General features: G+C 29.0%; 2 protein-coding genes across 2 annotated transcripts; both read right to left on the bottom strand.

The window, feature by feature from the left end:
- Nucleotides 1-150: 150 nt before the first annotated feature.
- Nucleotides 151-3,728, bottom strand: LOC101219981 (replication protein A 32 kDa subunit B). The gene is made up of 10 exons (XM_011658543.2): nucleotides 3,483-3,728; nucleotides 3,074-3,184; nucleotides 2,906-3,003; nucleotides 2,759-2,800; nucleotides 1,936-2,013; nucleotides 1,579-1,657; nucleotides 1,377-1,469; nucleotides 1,224-1,303; nucleotides 635-700; nucleotides 151-538 (listed from the first exon to the last, which is right to left on the bottom strand). Exons 1-10 carry the CDS (start codon nucleotides 3,582-3,584, stop codon nucleotides 454-456), a joined length of 834 nt encoding a protein of 277 aa, XP_011656845.1. The 5' UTR covers nucleotides 3,585-3,728; the 3' UTR covers nucleotides 151-453.
- Nucleotides 3,729-9,729: 6,001 nt separating this feature from the next.
- On the bottom strand, nucleotides 9,730-10,547 carry LOC101210202. The gene has a single exon (XM_004146315.3). It carries the CDS (start codon nucleotides 10,330-10,332, stop codon nucleotides 9,817-9,819), a length of 516 nt encoding a protein of 171 aa, XP_004146363.1. The 5' UTR covers nucleotides 10,333-10,547; the 3' UTR covers nucleotides 9,730-9,816.
- Nucleotides 10,548-18,123: the final 7,576 nt, after the last annotated feature.

Here is an 18,123-nt window from a genome sequence, read left to right as displayed (position 1 = left end):
TTATCCTTGTGCTACATTTTTAGTTTTTTTCCTAAATTATGTTATTTGATATAATTTACCTATTGGTTTAAAAGTTTTGAGTTAGTTGGCAATGCATGTAAAAATGAACAGTGTTCTATCCTCTAACGTCGCAAGGGAAAAAAGTTACTGTTTGCGGATTGGAAAGAAGTCCTGGAGTCAGCCAAATCCACCTCTCCAGGCTCCTGGCACTCTGTGCTGTATTAGCACACTTTAAATATGTTGAACAATACAAACAAACATCACAATAATTGCATCAACTATAAACAAGGCATAGCCATGTGGGATTTTGGATCGCTGTTATAAAGGCTAAAACAGATGTTTCAGGATCATATTTTGACCATAGTGATTTACCCAACTTAAACTATAGATGAAACGAAACAACGGCAGGAAAAAAACTTCCCTTTAATTCGTTTAGTTACCATAACAAAAATGTCAACCGTTGGCGGTTGATTTGAAGTGGAAATCATCAGTTGTTGAGTAAATTAGGCCTTCCTCTTCTAGATTTTTCATCGCCGGACTGCAAAATAATAACCAAAATGGTAAATATTAAGTTACAATCCTTACTTGCAAGATAAGTTTTACTGTCGAGTAGAAGTGAAAAAGAGAGTAATACATGAGCTTCTCTAGTGGAACTTTGAGCTGTTGAGCAATGACATCACGGTGTGCGCCCCTTTCAGAACTACATACAAAATAAATGTATAGACTGTAACAATAAATCTAAACTAGGAAATCGATGAGGAAAGAAACTAGTGAGAGAAGCGTTCTAGACTTTGTTTATGTTGTACAATCCTGTACTTAGATATACTGCTCCTCTACTCCAGAAAAAGGAAAAACCATTTTATTAGATTAGGACTACAGCTCTTCCGAATAATTCTCATCCAGGAGAAACCTTTTCCTGTTGGTGCTTGGAGTCATTTAAGGATCCTAACAAGTATAATCACAATTCACCAAGCTATGGAGGTCGAGTCTCAAGAAGCTAGTGATCAATTCATGAAAGAGAGAAAAACGGATGAGAAAAAAAAAACATTCATCAGCCATCAAAACCAAAAAGATATACATATGTGAGGGAAAGAAAACAACTTAGAAAGCATCTATTTTCTTAACTATGCATCTAGATTACAAATTCAAGACAAAAAAGCACGAAAATGAAAATAGGGAGGACGAAATTAAAAGATCTGCGTCATTGTTAAAAAGGGACTTACTCGCATGAAGGAAGTTGCAAAAAATCTAAGACCATCTGCTCAAGGCTCTTCCAACTATCACCGCCTGCTTGACCAGTGTACTGAAAACAGCTCATTAGAAGGTTGCATAAGTAAACCGTAGCCCACCACACGTGAATTGAATAAGGATCTTACTTGATTTGCAATGGGAGCTTGATATACTTTCATGGGCGTATTAGATAGATTTGTCATCTGTGGCTGAGTAGTCATACTACTACTTTGTTGTTTCTATCAGCACAGCACAAACAATAACCCAATAGGAGAAGCAGGTAAGGCAAGAAATATTACTTTTCCTAATCAAGATATCACTAAAAATTTGAAATGACTTGATTAATACCCGCAATCTGGTGTTGTAAAAATGAACATATATGGATTCGATGAAGTGATTTGTGATCTCATTATAGTCTGTCACCGGCCTGCAAGCCAAATACTTCATATCAAAACCCCAAAGCCACAATGGTATAGAATTCATGCACATAAGTTGCAGAGAACAAGCACCGCAATGATTTCATTTCGTTGAAAAAACTGCTCATGTACCTCATCCAATTCAATTGCTAAAAATATAAAATAAACTAATGTCCACTACAGTTCAAGAACAGCATTCGTACAGTTTATGCACTCACAACTCAAATCCCTAAAGAAATGACAAAACCAAGAAATCCCCAGAAAGAACCAAGGGAAAACTATACACTACCTGATAGAAAAGACATTTAAAGTTCTTTTACCCTGGAAGCTCTTTAAGTGGCCATGGACCCGGACATACATGCCATCCCTGAAGCATGAAAATTTTTAAATGACATGAGCTGAAAGGGGATAAATTATAGAGATGATTAAATGCATCATTAGTCCAAATAAGCAGAGTCGTCCCCAAAATGATCGTTTCAGAGATTTAATTTCAGGTTAAACAGGGAAAATAATCCAGAAGAGCCACAAGTGACATCTCAATGAATGATAATTGCAAGTTGATGGAGACCTGTTGTTTTCAATAAATAGCATTCAAACCAGAAAATACGCAAGAACCACACTTTTTAAATCGATAAACTTGCAACAAAGTCCGAATTCAGGAAAAAAAGGCGAATAGAAAAACAGTAATAAGTCTTCAGCTATCAAGAGAGCTGGGATCTCTCTCCTAAGCAACTACCAACCACAAAATTCTGCAACTCCGTCTTGGCTTCCTTTCTACCCAACAAAAACCAACCGACCATCTTCTCAGTATCAAGCAGGATCTACTTTCCATCAATAGTTGCTATCTGAGACAAACACGAGGCATTTGTATGCCCTGTAGTAGCACAGGCTACAGATATATAGTTCATTTTTCTCAAACTACAGAACAACAGTATAACTCCACGTCTACAACATGGTGTATTCCACAAGTTCTATCCTAATTCACAAGAGATTCTGGTAGGCAACGTTGAAAAATCAATCATGAACATTTTATATTATAACAGCAACAGAAGTACTATAATCCTTGGGGAATATTTTAAAAGTTATTAAAGACAGAGTAGAAAGAACATTACAATATTCCCTCAACTTCATTTGAATCTGCAGCTTCATTGACCCTATAGACACATTTGTTAAAAAAAGAACAATATCAATAAGAAACAAATCTGAACTTTTCTACATCTTGTAGAGGTGTGGGTGAGGAGGTGGGGGGAAGAACAAACCATTTGCTACAGTCAATCCGCCCAGTGCCATCGTCTAACGCAAAAGTCACATCAGTAATTCTTCCTGCTCTATTGCGCACCATCCCTACAAGCTTAACCTGAACATAATGCAGCTCAACAAGCAACTCAATACATAAAATAAACAAAACATACAAGTCCAAAACTAACATTGTTAACATCAACACCATCAATAACAAAATTTGATTTATCATCACTAGACAGAAATGCGTCGTTTATCTGTTTCACTGTTAATGGAAGCAATGCCTGGACATCCCGATTCTGCAAATTATTACACACACATATATAAGTCATCATTTCGTTAATAATCAAAACTCTAAAGGATATACTAAAGACAAAAAATAAAGAAAGAAAGAAAAACGCCATAACCGCGAAAACACAGGGGGGGAAAACACAAATACGAAACAGACTTCAAATCCAAACAATAAATGAACTATTATTCAACTAATTAGCAATCGAAGTATGAATCATTTTCAAACTGCTGTAACAATTTCAGTCAACAAGGAAGTAAGAGGAATCGGAAAGAGATATAAAAATTATATATGAAGATAGAACGTACTTTGGCCGGAGAAAATGAATGATCAGGGGCCTGGGTGGTCTGAGATGGCATAAATCCACCACCGGAGAAAGCAGCGTTGCCGTCGAATTGACTTGCATACATCGTTCTTCCTCTGTAACGCTAGGAGTGAAGAATATGGGAACCCTACAAGAGAATCAAAGTGAGTGATGAAGAACAGTTTGAAGAGCAGTTTGAGAAATGAAATTTTGTTTTGGTAAAACCTAGAAATCCCACTTCACCTTCCCTCCCGCCATTTTTAATAGCCTTGTTTATTTATTTATATATTTTTAAGCGGAAAATTATTTTAAATAAAGAAAGAAAAACCTTTTAAAAATATCATTGAAAAAATATAATTAAATACCAAGTTAGACCATTCATTAAAATATCATTGAAAAATATAACATTATACATTTTACCGACGTCATATTTTGTAAATATTTTTTAAACATTCTTGTTGTCTCTTTTTATTTACTTACAAAAAATATCAATAAACAAAAGAGTGTTTTTTTCATCTACTTTGTTTTCGATGCAGATATATTTATGAAACATCTTTAAATATAGCAATAAAAAATTAGTAAATTTATGTTTTTTTAAAAAATAGTTTTTTTTTTCTTCTTTCTATTCATAACTATTGCTCTATTTCTTGTACTTTTTCTTCACCCTTAAATAATGTATTAATTTCTCCATTTATTGCTATTTTAAAAAGTAAAATTTCTCTTTTTAAATTCAAATATAGGTGAACATACTCAAATTACAACTTCTAGGTAGTACCATTCAACACGAGGGATACGCGTAAAATACAATTTTATAATTGTATTTTAAAGTATGAAAATAAATGCATTGTAAAATAGTTTTTTAAGCATACTATATTTTCTCTTTATAAAAACCATAGTTATTAAGTACTAAGGAAATATTATTCAATCACTTTTTTTGCAATATTTTTTAATTATTTGTTCATGAAAATAAAAGAGTTTTTAGGAATACAATATACATTATTAGATTTCAATTTTAATTTTTTTAGAAATATCGTAAAAACTGCCGAATCGAAAAACTACTTACTAATGTTTTTTTTGCCATAAAGTATAAATAGTTTGTATTTTTATTATTATTATTGAGAAGATCCTTTTATGATTGATAGGAGCCCATTTTTAAATTTAAAATAATACATATGATAAACACAAAATTAATTATTGATCAAGCTTACTATTTACATCCCTAAAAAAACATGAAAAAATATAATAGAAATTTGAAGAGTGGCAAACAAAATGGGCTCTTCCTTGATATATAACAATCAAAATCAAATTACTTGATTTTTTTTGTTTACCAACTTAACTTTGATAGCAAACATAAATTAAATTACTTGATTTTTTTTGTTTACCAACTTAACTTTGATAGCAAACATTTTTATTTTTAATCACGGAGAACTAATGTTTTATGGGATATCTAATTTGGCTTATTGTCGTGAACAAGAGAAATACAACCAAAACTAACGAAGCATCTGAAATATTTAATATTGGAATTAATTTTCTCACTAAACTTTTCAATCTTGCTAAAAAAAAGTTTTAAAACTTATCATAAGAAATAAATTCACATCACAAGAAATATATGGAGCATCTCAATTATTTATAAAATTGAAATTCATTGAAATAGTTAAGCATTAAAACTATTTACCCAACATAACCAAAAAAATTAATTAGACTAGATAAAATAGAATAGATTTTACTACAATATTATATGCATTAAAACTATTTACCAAACATAACCAAAAAAAATTAATTAGATTATAGAAAATAGAATAAATTTTACTACAATATTATATAAAAAGTTCCAATTATTTTTTATATTAAAAATGCTCCATTTAACTAATTCACCCAAAATGGAAGTCGAAAATTTAATGCTCAATTACACGAATATAAAAACGACAATTAATTATTATAAAAAAAATGAAATGGAATACAAAATTTCACTTTCTACATATCTATAGATGTAATATCACACTTTTAATGTAAAATATTATAATAATATTCCTACATAAATTAAATTACAATGAATCAACCTAAGAATATATAACATAAGAACATATAATATCTATTCTTAGGCCGGAAGTTCAATGGGTGGTGATTTTTTTTTCTCTAATAGAATTTCATTAAAGAGATCAAATTTGCAAGTGTCATGAATTATCACTAATTTTATTTTAAATAACCTAAAAGTAGTATTGATGTTTACAAAAAATTCAAAATGGCATTTATTACTTTAGCTAACAATTCACATATATTTCCATGGAATATGGACGTATAGCTAAGAGTAATAAAAAAAACTAATTAAAATAGCTTTTAGATTTTAAAAAACCATAATTACCTTTTTAAGTCCGAATGTATTTCCAATTTCTTAGACATCATAAATAAATATGATGAGAACAATAATTTCGTAGCCATTTTAAAATGGTAATTTGATCTCAATTGGAAACAAATGAGGTTTTAAATCAAATCATATTGTAGAATTTATTAATGGTTCAAAGTTAAATCTAAGAAATGATTGATTGATTAATTGGGATATACATACATATATATATATAAAATCAATGCTAACTAAGGATTCAACCACTTTCCAATTTTAATCATCCTTAATCACGAGAACATTTCATATTTTAAACTTTCCATAAATTGATAATTAATTAGAATTAGTACAATAATTAATACCTATCTACAAAATGATACACGCAATTAGGTTTAGTTTATTATTTACTTTTAGCTTTGGTTTATTGTTTCATTTTTCATTTTTTGAGAATTAAAACAAAAGTCACTCTTTAGAGAGTGGATCAAAATGGATCAAGATTGAAAAAATCTCAAATAAAACGGAATTAAAAGAATAAGAACCAATAGGTAGAAAAAAGATAAATAATATATAAACCTAAAAGCTGTTAGAAATGAAATGAAATTCACAATTAGAAAAATAAATCTCAACAATATAACAAAAAAAAAAGAACGAAAACTTTTATATGTAAGCGAAATGGAAGGAAATCTACCATTTCACAAAATTACGAAAAATACAAAAGCCAATACAAAAATTTTCCATTCGACAAGAATACACAAAAATTAAATTACATTATTCCGAAGATAAGAACTTGAGAAATTTATAATGATGATGATAATGATAATAATAATAGTAATGATAATAATCTTAATTAAAAGGCCCACCGTATGAACTCTTTAGCAAGGCTACCGAGTTTGTAGCGCCGTCGGTTGTTGTAACGATCTGACGAGGAAGCCGAAGAAGAATTCGAAGACATGGAATAAGAAATACATGACAAAGACGAGGACGACGACGACTCGTCGTTTGATTTTTTTCTACAAAACTCACTGTCACGATCGACATGTCGTCTCGGTGAGGACGATCCAAGCGCACCGCTTTTCTTAACTGCACGCCTCGATTTTCTCCTCTGCTTATTCCAAAACCAAATCTTTACCGGCGCTTGCTTAGGGACTACGTGAGGAGTTTTGGAGAGGCCCAAGGCGGAGGATGAGGGCGGAGGGAGTTTAACTGGCGGGGGATTATCCGAAGGTTGGTTTTTAGGGAGGCCGGGCTGGGCTTCCCAATTGAAAGGGACTTGACCGGGGAGGCCACAGGCAGGGAGACGGGCAGAGCGGCCAAATGACGAGTTTCTGGAAAGGATTTTGTGGACAAATAATTGATTTGCTTGAAGTAATGAGAAGGGTTTTTCAGAGAGACGATGAAGAGTGTGATCTTTTGCTGCCATAGCTTTTTGTGTTGAGAATATTTTGAAAGTAAAAATTTGAGGGTAAATAATGAGGAGAGTTTGGGATGTAAATGGGAAGTGAATAAAGTAGTCATTTTAGATGTTTGTTAAGATAATTAAGGAAGTATTTTTATTTTACTTTTTAGAATCCCTTGAATGTCTCCCCCTTTGATATACTCTCCTAATTTGAAATTTTACAATTTAGTTTTTCTTTTTTAAAAAATGTTATTATTTGCTATTTTTAATAAAAATAAATAGTTCAATTTATTTTTTTTATTTTACCTTTTAATTATTTTTTTTATTGTGTGTTGTTTTTAATTAAAGTATTCTGTAAATTTGTAAATATTTGTCTTTTTTTAAAAAAAAATTAAGGTTAGGTGGTATATAATTTTCTAATAATTGTTAGAGAATCCAACTAACAATCTTTGTATGGGAATGAAAATGCTTATCCATTACATTGGAAATAATTGGTAGTTCATGCAATAATTAGGACAAATCAATTCTTTTTTAATGAAAATTAATATAAGGTTTATGGGTATAACTTAGTTATACTTGGCTTATGTTTAATGGATCTAACCTAATGTTTAGGGTTTGGGTGGGTTAACTCAACCAACTATACACCATTTAGAGATAGGAAGATTTTCACCTAACTCATGCAAAGGACTATTGTAGTTGATTTGTTAGGACAAAATTTTGTTTTAATCCTCTTTTAACTTTTGGTTGTGTCAAATAACTTTGAAAGTTTTAATTATGTGTGTGATATAATAAAGTATATGGAGTAGATAGTTGAATTTTCCATAAAATAGGTTTATAAGATATTTTTGACATTTTTTCAAATTAAATAATTAATCAAACATACAACTTATACGGATATTCAATTTTATGAATAATAGTTTTATGTGGTTTCATGTTGAAAAGTTCAATAAAACAATAAAAATACAAGTTTTAAGGACCTATTAGATAAACTAAATTGAATATTTAGTCGTCATCCCACTTAGTGCTTGTATAATACTATAAATTAGATATTCAGTTTTCACTCCATGTATTATAAACTTTTTTAAAATCAAGAGTCCTGTAAGTATGACCATAAACACAAAACCTATGAAACACATAGTATAGGATATGGATATGATAGGATATACATAAATACGTCAACTCTTAAAAAATTAACTAGGATACTAATATGTTTGAAGATGCATTTTTTTTTATAGAACATATCAATTTAACATAAAGATATATCGAATATAATTTGTTGAATCCACGAAAATTCATAAAATATCAAACTAATGATAATCGTATGAAATACAATACTGAAGTGCAATACACAAACAAGCAACATAAAAGGTATATATTGAAGTATAATAATATAATGAACATAAAATATTGAAGTATAATAGTCGGTCAAATGCAGTGGAAAAGAGACACAGATTGATTAGAGAAGAAGTATGAATTGGACAAACAAAGAGCATGTATGTTAAATTGTTGAAGATATCCAAAAAAAAAAAGTTATATTTTACAAAGATTTCATATTATTAGGGACTCAAATGTGAGGATGATCATATATATGATTCTAAGATTTAGTGATCTTATATTTATTTTTTCTTTTAGTTACCGATGAGGCAGTTCACCTTACTTTTTTTCTTTTTGCTATAGAAAAAAGGTTAATATAAAAATAGATACAGTAAATGGCATGAAGATACATAAAACCAAATACGTCGAATAACTTTTCAAATACATATTTGAGAAATATTTAGAAGTATGGTATCTGATACGCACTTCTACAAATTCTCTGTCTTACTTGAAAACGTTTGTGCTTCATAGGGCACAAAAATATACAACTTAGGTTTCTATTATAAACTTAACAAGTTTCACACATTCAACAAGCATAAAGTAGTTCAAGGACTCAACTTGTAATTTAATACCAAAGCTTTAGTAGATTATTGTGCAAGAATAGTTCAATCAACATAAATCTTATACTATAGACCTTAAACTCAAATATTCGATTTTTTGAGTTAGATAATATAAAATAAATATAAAAAAACTAACAAAATAAAGAGGGAAAGATAAATAAATTGAAAGGAATGAGAATGGGGATTTGCATAAATCTTTTATAAAGTTTAAAAGTTTTATTTTTTAAAAAAAGAATTAGATACATATAACTGTATATATATATACATACGTGTGTATATATATTATTCTAACTAATAAACTTCTCCGAAAGAAAGAGAGGAGGTTCGTCCACACATTTTCTGAACTACCTTCCTCATTTCATTCTCCACAAATGGTATCTCTTAATTGAATACTGTATAGGGAAAATTAATAACGAGATTCCCATTAATCTATTTAATAAAACCCTCCTAAATTGAAAATTACAAAAATACCAACTACTTATTATTTGCAAATTCAAGCTTCTACTTACCTCAAATTATTTTTACTTGCTACAAATTTTAGTCAATTATTATTGTTCTTTTTAATATAAATAGAGAGAGAGAGAGAAAAAGAGGAAAATATTTATTTATTTGTTTATTCATTTACAAAACCTACATACAAACAAACAAAGGAGAGAATATCACGAAACTAAACTCGCCTTCCCATACCTATTTTAATGGGGTTGATCCTCCACGGACCGCATCCCAGCCGCCAGTGACCGGAAGATCCCCCCGCCGGTGCAGATTTTCCTTTGCATGAAGATTCAGCCATTAACTCACACTGGGACCCACATGAGTCAAATCTCAGCCGCTCGTTTTTATTATTAAGATCCAACGGACAGGGATTCTTCTTGGGCTTGGGCTTGGGCTGCTTCCTCCACGGCCCAAATAACACAAACAATGGTTGTTTATTCTGAACAGCCCTCACCGGCTTCGATAAACCAAGGCTGAGCACCGCCGGGGGAGGGCTGATCGGCGGCAGAATCACCTCCGTGAGTGGGGGATTATTCTTGGGAGTTCCCGGTTGCATCTCCCATTGGAATGGAACACCTTCAGTAGTTCTTCTATAGTAGAATCTAGAGGAACGACTCATAGATGAATTTCTTGATGGAAAATTATCCAAAGGAAGAACAAATAATTCATTACTATTCTTTTCCTCCTTCATAGTTTCCCAATTTTTGAAAAGTAAAATTCATGCAAATCTTTTATATGGGGTTTGTGATAGTGGCCGGGAAGGTTTTGAAAAGTGGGATTAAGGAGAGAGTGAAATGGGGGGGATTAATATGGGATTAATTAGGGGAAGTTGATTAAATTGTACATAAACTTTAGGTTAAAATATCTAATCTAATCTTTAGATGTGCTAAGGACAAGGAAGAACATTGAGGAGTTGTTCTTTTTTGTTAGTGGGAAATGAATTAATTAAAAAACTAGAAAGAAATTTGTTCTTACGTGTTAAGTAAAATATAATGGTCATTGTTGAGGGGCAGATCAGAGGTAGGGGCTTTGGCTTTGCATTGCCAATTACCTAACCCTTAAGACTTTCCACCTAACTTTGCTTCCTTTTTACATCTTTTAATTCCCACCATTTTCTCTGAGTCCTTCAATTTGTGTAATCTTCCATACATATATGACTAAACTATGTCCCCATAAATATTATATAAACTCTCTTAACTTGCATTAGGGAGTCCAACATTAAAATTATAGTGTATTAGTGTGTCATCAATTTGAATATGAATCCTGTTGTTGTTGTTTAGATTTTTTCTTTTAATAAAAAAAGGTGATTAACATAATCAAATATTTGAAGTGTCATTATGTGTATTGTAATTTTATGTTTTTTTCTTAAAAACCATTAATTATTTCGTTAAAGTCAATTTGGTCTATATAGATATTTATAGTTCGTAATATATTCTAAAGTATTTAATTTAAAATACACAACTACTCAAAATAATTTTTTGAGTTTATTTTAAACCACTTTCTTTTTTTAAAAAAAAATCAAATAAAAATGAATATTTTAAAAAAATGTATTTTGGTTCTTAGTCTCTAATTTTTTTTCTTTTCTTTCTCTTTTATAAATTGGAAAATCAAATAGACAAACTTGAAAGTTTAAGTTATTTTAAATATAAAATTTAAATTTGTATCTAATACATTAATTAATTTTTAAAATTTTAAAATCTATCACAAAATATTAGATTTATTAAACATAAACTAATCTTAAAAAATCATATAGATACATATTTTAAATTTCATAGACTAAACTTATAACTTATAAATAACAACAACTAAATTGAGTGAAATAAGAAAGACGGTTTACATATCAATAGCTATAAAATCATGTTTGGAGGCTATAGAGATAAATAATTAAACTTCAAATCTGAGTATAATTAAGTGGAATTATACTTTTGTAATTTCTTTTTTATAAATTGATTTATTTTTAGTTCCGACGACTATATAATTGATTAGTTTAATTTTTGTCAAATAAAGTATATGCATTATCTCTTGATCTTTTAGAACCATGATAACCACTTCATAAGAAACATCATCATTATTTGGATTCTTCTTTTGTACTCTTCCAATTAAAAAAAGAAAAATCCAATTCCATTCTTCCTTAATCATAATAATATAATCCATTAATTAATTAGCTATAAGGTCAAATTATTACCATATAATATATCATAACCTCGTCACTTTCTTTGTCATTAGGTGTGACATTTTCCAAACTTTATTATATTTAATTATTCTCTTGTCAACAAGAAGCTTGAGCTTAATTACAAAAAAAAAAATATTTCCTCTCTTTTCCACTGCAAAGTTACCCAATAATGTTGTAATATATTTATTATCTTTAGCTTAGATATATTAAAGGCGGCCTAGTTAGACCAAATATTGGAGATTAGATTGAAATAATTAAATTAAAGGATAAAGTTAAATCTGATTAAAGTTTAATTTCATTAATTTAGTATACTTTATTAGTTTTGACCTATTTGGTGATCTAGTTATTTGTGCAATATGATTTGACTATGTTATAAGTGGTTAACTATAAGAACATGCAAAAAGGTAGATTGGCTTATGTTTCAAGGGATAATCCTCTTGGTAAACAATGATTTTTGTGAAGAAATTTTGCCTTCTATGTTAATGCTAACCTATATAATATATTAGTAATGGAAAGATTTAAAAAGTTAATATATTTGACGTGGGTATAATTTTTTTATGGTAGATGATACTTTATTATATTAAAAAGAGTTATGTAGGGAGAATATTTACGTATCTATTTTATTCCTACATTTCTTTTTTATAAATTTTTGAATTACTCTTTGTCTAGTGGTTGTGACTTTTCAAGTGAAATCTTATACGATTTAGTATATTTGATGTTGACGATTTCTTCAAAATATGATGCATTTGTCCAAAGTGGAAGTATATTACGTTATTAGATGATTCTTTATCCAAAATTTAGAGAAAATATTTTGAAAAAGATAAAAGATTTAATTGAACGAAAGTAATAAATAATAAACTTTTAAGTATCATTCGTCTGTTATAGAAACTATTGTCATTTTTTATGGGTTGATGGATTTGGTTTGGTACGACAATGCTCTAAATTAGTTTTCTTGTGAAATCAAAATGAAGTATTTGTGTTTAAAATGTTAACAAAGTACTCATGCGACTGACTGAGGTTGGTCAACCCATGGTTTGATCATATATTCGACAAAAAAGATATTAGATTTTGATAAAGCATATACACTCTCATTTGTTCACCAAATTTTATTATTGGAAGGCGAGGTGGGCAACTCTATTTCTGGTTTACAAAGGTTAAGTGGTGCGCTTAACCACAATAGGCTAGACATAACTCGTTTACGTTTACATTTCCTATTTTATGTTATATAAAAGAAAAAAATGGTTTAAATACTTTTTTTTCAATACTTAAAATAACACGTGGCAACTTGTGATTGAGTATGGTAGGAGCTCCGTAATGAATGAGTGCACACCTATATTCCAAGTTTTTTTTTTTTTTTTAGCTTTTAACAAAGAGAACTTCCCTCAAGAAAAATCAGTATATTTACTTGTAGACTTTTCTCATGGCACCACTTTATCGTGCAGGTAATGATACTTTCAATAATTTAATTATCATTCTTTTTCACTCGTCCTTTTTAAAACAACAATATTTTTATTTTTTATTTATCGTACATATACACTCATCTTTTATACATCTTAAAAGATACGTACTCGATAAAATAATGGTATGAGATAATCTTTAAATAGTACATACTCGGTGAAATAGTGCTACGGTGTAATTTTATTGTTTAAAGAAGTTTGAAACTTACCATATAATTTTACAGTAAAACTATAAATTATAAATAATAATAATTAAAAAAAAACACTTTTTTCCATTTTTCTCTATTTCATTTATATTTTTTTCCCATTTGCGTCCTTCCATGGCATGCACTAACACACCTTCAAGTCCATCAAATCGGACCAAATTAGAGAGTTGTAAGTTTGTTAATTGGTATTAGATTGGATTGTACGTAAAATGTCAAATATAAGAAGACAAAATGAGTAATTCTATTCAGGTTGTTCTTTAATTTTAATAAGTTATATGTATGTTTATGTTTGTTGTATTTGTCAACTTGCATTAATTTTGAAAATTGTTGATATTAATTCTTATACTCACACAAGTCAATTACTTTTAATGGACTAACTTATATATATATAAAAAAAACATATGTGTTGTAATCGTTAACGAGTTTAAAACTGGCCATGATCTTTTTAGAATCGACTCTAAGGAAAATAACTACAATCATAATATAATTATCTACGACATATTGGAGTAAGTTTATAAAGTCTTACTTGAATAATGTATAATAGAAAGGGTAACAAGATGATGAATTCACAATATCTAAATACAATTTGCATAACATTATGTATATATATATATTGACCTACTCGAGGATATGTAAAATAATAATTTTCTACTTAACTTAAAGTGGTATGGTTGTCAAGCTTTTATATTTGTCGCACCTTGTGGATATTCTTGTCTATGTTAGTTGAGCTCACATTCATTTGTTTATAAAAATAATCAAAAGATTAGTTGTGATTCTTTGGCGGCTAGAAAATTAGATATATTCATCCATCATCGTAGATGTGTTCCAAATCTATACATATTTTATTTTAATTTTTTTTAATTCTACGTTACATTTTTCTTATTTGTTTGAAAATAGATTAAGCAATTCCACTACATCATTTAGTTGTCGTCAATACATTAAAATGTATTTAAGAACCAGTCGAAATCGACTAAATTTGTCCATTTTTTAACTTTAAAAATCAAATAAATAATTGCTTCAAGTTGGAGAGATAAAAAATTCTTAATTGAAATATTCAATTCATTTTATTTTTATTTTTATTTTTACTGCCGATGCAATAATTTACATTATTTACATTTTAGTAAAAAAACTAAAGTATAATAAATTTTATATTTATGCAAATAATTTGCCAAAATCTTCTATTTTGAAAACCCATTTTGCCCTTTTTGAGCGTTAAGTGGGCTTTTATATAAAACATGGGAATTCAAGGCCGAGCTTTGTAAGAGCATATTGCTCATCTGGGCTTGTGAATTTTTACTATTAATGGGCTTAGCCCAATGATTACATAGCTAGTCGTATCATCCCTTATTTTCCCATTGCGACATGTCGTACCCAACTCTTGAGTTTGAATGGTTTCTTTACAATGCATTGACCCACATGTGTAGACGTGTAGTCAAATAACTAATATTACTCAACCCGAAACCGCCATAGTGTAACATTTTAGCCACCAACACGTGTATTATTAATTGAATAATAATTTATGTTAAAGTGAATGTAACTCAAATAATGATAGAAAGTGTATATTAATAATCAAAATATTTGATATTCATATCTTTCTAAAAAAATCAAAAGATAACACACACATGCAATTCTAGTAAAAAGTTTGCAATGTCAACCAAAAAAAAACATACGGTTAAATTAAAAAAAGTGAGAAGAATCTGGTTGTAAAGGCATTGAAATCACATATCTCTAAGTACTCTAATTTGTAATATAAATGATTTAATTTATGTTTTAACTTAAAAGCATTAGGGAAGAAAAGTCCAAAAACTAATCATCGCGTGTTTAAAGAGAGAGAAGAAAAAGTAGTGAAATGAGATAAAAGATTGAAAATTGCGTTAAATTATTTAGAAGATATTTGGTGGAAATGAATTGAAAGGCAATTGCATGAAGGGATGCAACGTTTGTGTATTAATTTGTGGATGTGAAGTTCCCCCACAGCTACAATCCAACGCACACTAACGCCATATTAAAGAGAAACATACAGTGCATAGTGCATCCCTTTTCCGCTTCATTCAACTCTAATTTTCTACCTCTTCATTTATTATTATTTTTTATCTTTATCCTTTTTATATACAATTATTTTTTTAAAAAAATTAAATGAAATTACAATTTCTTATAAATACATCGTTCTTCTAAATTAACACAAATATAAATTACTTAAACACTATAGTTAATTAATTGCATCAATTATTATAAAGTGATGTGGGAATAGTTATAGTTATGACTTTAGGAGGAAAAAAAATGTGAAGGAGAAGGGTGGTTGGTAGTTATAAAGAATTGAATTTTGTTTGTCAATGAAGAATGATTTTTGTGATTATTTCAAAGGGGCATTTGGGGGGCACCAAATTGACCACTTTTCTCCTCCATTTTTCTTATTTCATGAAGAGGTGTGAATTTACCAATTTCTCCCTCATTTACCAACCCACTTTCCCACCAACTCCCCAACCATAGTTGCTGCCAATTTCCTCTCAGCCACACATTTCTTTTCTATTTTACTGCATCATTTTATTTCGGCAACTTAATTTTAATTTTTTTAAATATAAATATGGTCTGAGAATTTGAACTTAACCTTTTTTTTTTACTTCTCCCTAGTGTTAGTTGAGTTACGTTCTTACCGGCTAATTTTTACATTTGTTTATTATGAAATTTTGAATTGGTTTGATTATTTTTTCATTATTAAAAAATTACATATTTATCGACTAAATAAACCTTATAAAATTTGACTAGAAAATATTCAAAACCATTCGTTTTATAACCTAACCATCCAAGCACATATTTCTTAATACGAATATGATAATATACTTTATAACTCAATAAACAAATGAATGAATTTAATTAAGTAAATTTTCTTAGGAAAAGAAAAGGGTGGAGGAATTAAATAATGATAGGAAAATTGGAATGATTTGGTGAGCGGAAAAGTAAATTAATTAGGGAAGTTTGAATTAGTAAGGCATTGACTTCACTACATTGAATTGAATTCAAATCAAATCAAATGGAGGAAAAGCAATGAAATTATATATAATTAAAATGAATGTTATTCTTAAGATAACTATGGGCATTAGGGTGGGTTTGTTAAGGCAATTAAAGAATTGATTAAGAAAATGCGGGCGAGAAAGTTGAGAGATTAGTCACAAATTATGTTAATCACGCCATTAATTAATAATTCCTTCACACCTTTCTTTTCTTAACTACTTTTTCTGTTCTTAATTAGTTTTACAAAACGTTGAGTATCACTTTTATAAGTTAAAGAAAGTAAATCAAATTCTAATTTATTTTTATGAATTTAAACACCTTTGTTTTATTTAGAATTTGGTATACATTCAAGTTTTCACCTTAAAAAAAAAAAAGATAGTGATGGGTTACTAGTGAGGTCTAGTTTTTATTTTAATTAAAATTTAGGTTTAATTTTGGAAATGTATTTTTTTAAAAAAAGGAAGATTACAAAATAAACTCATGGATAGAAAGAAGAGCAAAAATTTAATTATGTTTTCCAACCTAAAATCCAAAGTTCTTATAGCAAGGCATTGGAAATTGCATGGTTCGTGTGATAATGTAATAAAATAAGAAGAATTATTTATGATCTCAAATGATATAATTATTTTGAGTTAGCGATGATAGATATCAGAAGGAACACATATAGAGCTCCTTTCTAAAGGTCGAGATGAAATTTTTTATTATCTCTTTAACTTTTTTCTTTTCATTTTGGAGCCGCTCAATCTTGAAAAGAAAAAGAGAGAAAAAACTATATTTTTTATACATCTGTCTTCTTATCTTTTGTGTCATCATTCTTCGAGAGAAAAAAATTGTAGTTATGTCCGATGAGAAATAAAAGGAATAAGTAAGAAGCTTGAACACAAAATATATGGATGATTTTTTTTTATATATATATACATATAGTTTTGTCTAAAGGGAGCTAGAACAAGAGGCGAGAAGCTAAATCATGAGAAGCAAGAATTCATTTGAGTGCTAGACCCTCACACACAATTTTGTGGACAACACTACTTTCACACGTGCAATTGACGTAAATAAAGGCTATTTTTCGATCAAATTCGAATAATCTTGAGCTAAATTTCATTTGAACTTCTAAAAGCATCTCATACAAATGGGAGTTTGCAAAAATAGCAAAAAAACATATGATAATAAAGTCTATGTCACTTTCATTTTCAAAATTGCATAAATATCAAATTTAAAAACAGATTACCGTCATATTTGCCAAATTTGCAATATGTAAAAAAAATAGATGTTACGAACTGTTTTTCTTTAGAAAAAAATCATTTAATGCAATTTCCTCGTTACAAAAGCTTCATAGAAATCACTCTCAATGTTTTAGTGTATAGTCACAAGAAGCCAATCCGATAAAATAGAACTAAAAACTTAGAGACTTATTAAATAGTTTTTATGATTAAGATACGAAATGAAAACAAATCTTGACGTTCATACTAAACTAAAAAAATTGTCCCGATTAGAAATTAAATTTAAATCTAGATAAATAAAAAGTAGTTTCTAAAAATTATGTGCATTGAAAATAAATATAATGATGTCAACTCAAAATAATTCAATAAATATGACAACAATGACAAAAAAATCAATCCCTATCATCGTAAAGA

The sequence above is a fragment of the Cucumis sativus genome, chromosome 1, assembly GCF_000004075.3.
Source record: "Cucumis sativus cultivar 9930 chromosome 1, Cucumber_9930_V3, whole genome shotgun sequence".
Lineage (NCBI taxonomy): Eukaryota > Viridiplantae > Streptophyta > Magnoliopsida > Cucurbitales > Cucurbitaceae > Cucumis > Cucumis sativus.
This window is presented reverse-complemented; position numbering and strand designations above follow the sequence as displayed.

Bases quoted from the DNA above. Each gene is read 5' to 3' on its own strand.
- LOC101219981 (XM_011658543.2), bottom strand. From the start codon at position 3,584: ATGTATGCAAGTCAATTCGACGGCAACGCTGCTTTCTCCGGTGGTGGA. The intron at 3,004-3,073 runs GTTAGTTTTGGA...CATTATGTTCAG, and splicing joins ATGGTGTTGATGTTAACAAT to GTTAAGCTTGTAGGGATGGT. The intron at 2,014-2,758 runs GTAATGTTCTTT...TTCATGCTTCAG, and splicing joins AATGAAGTTGAGGGAATATT to GGATGGCATGTATGTCCGGG.
- LOC101210202 (XM_004146315.3), bottom strand. From the start codon at position 10,332: ATGAAGGAGGAAAAGAATAGTAATGAATTATTTGTTCTTCCTTTGGAT.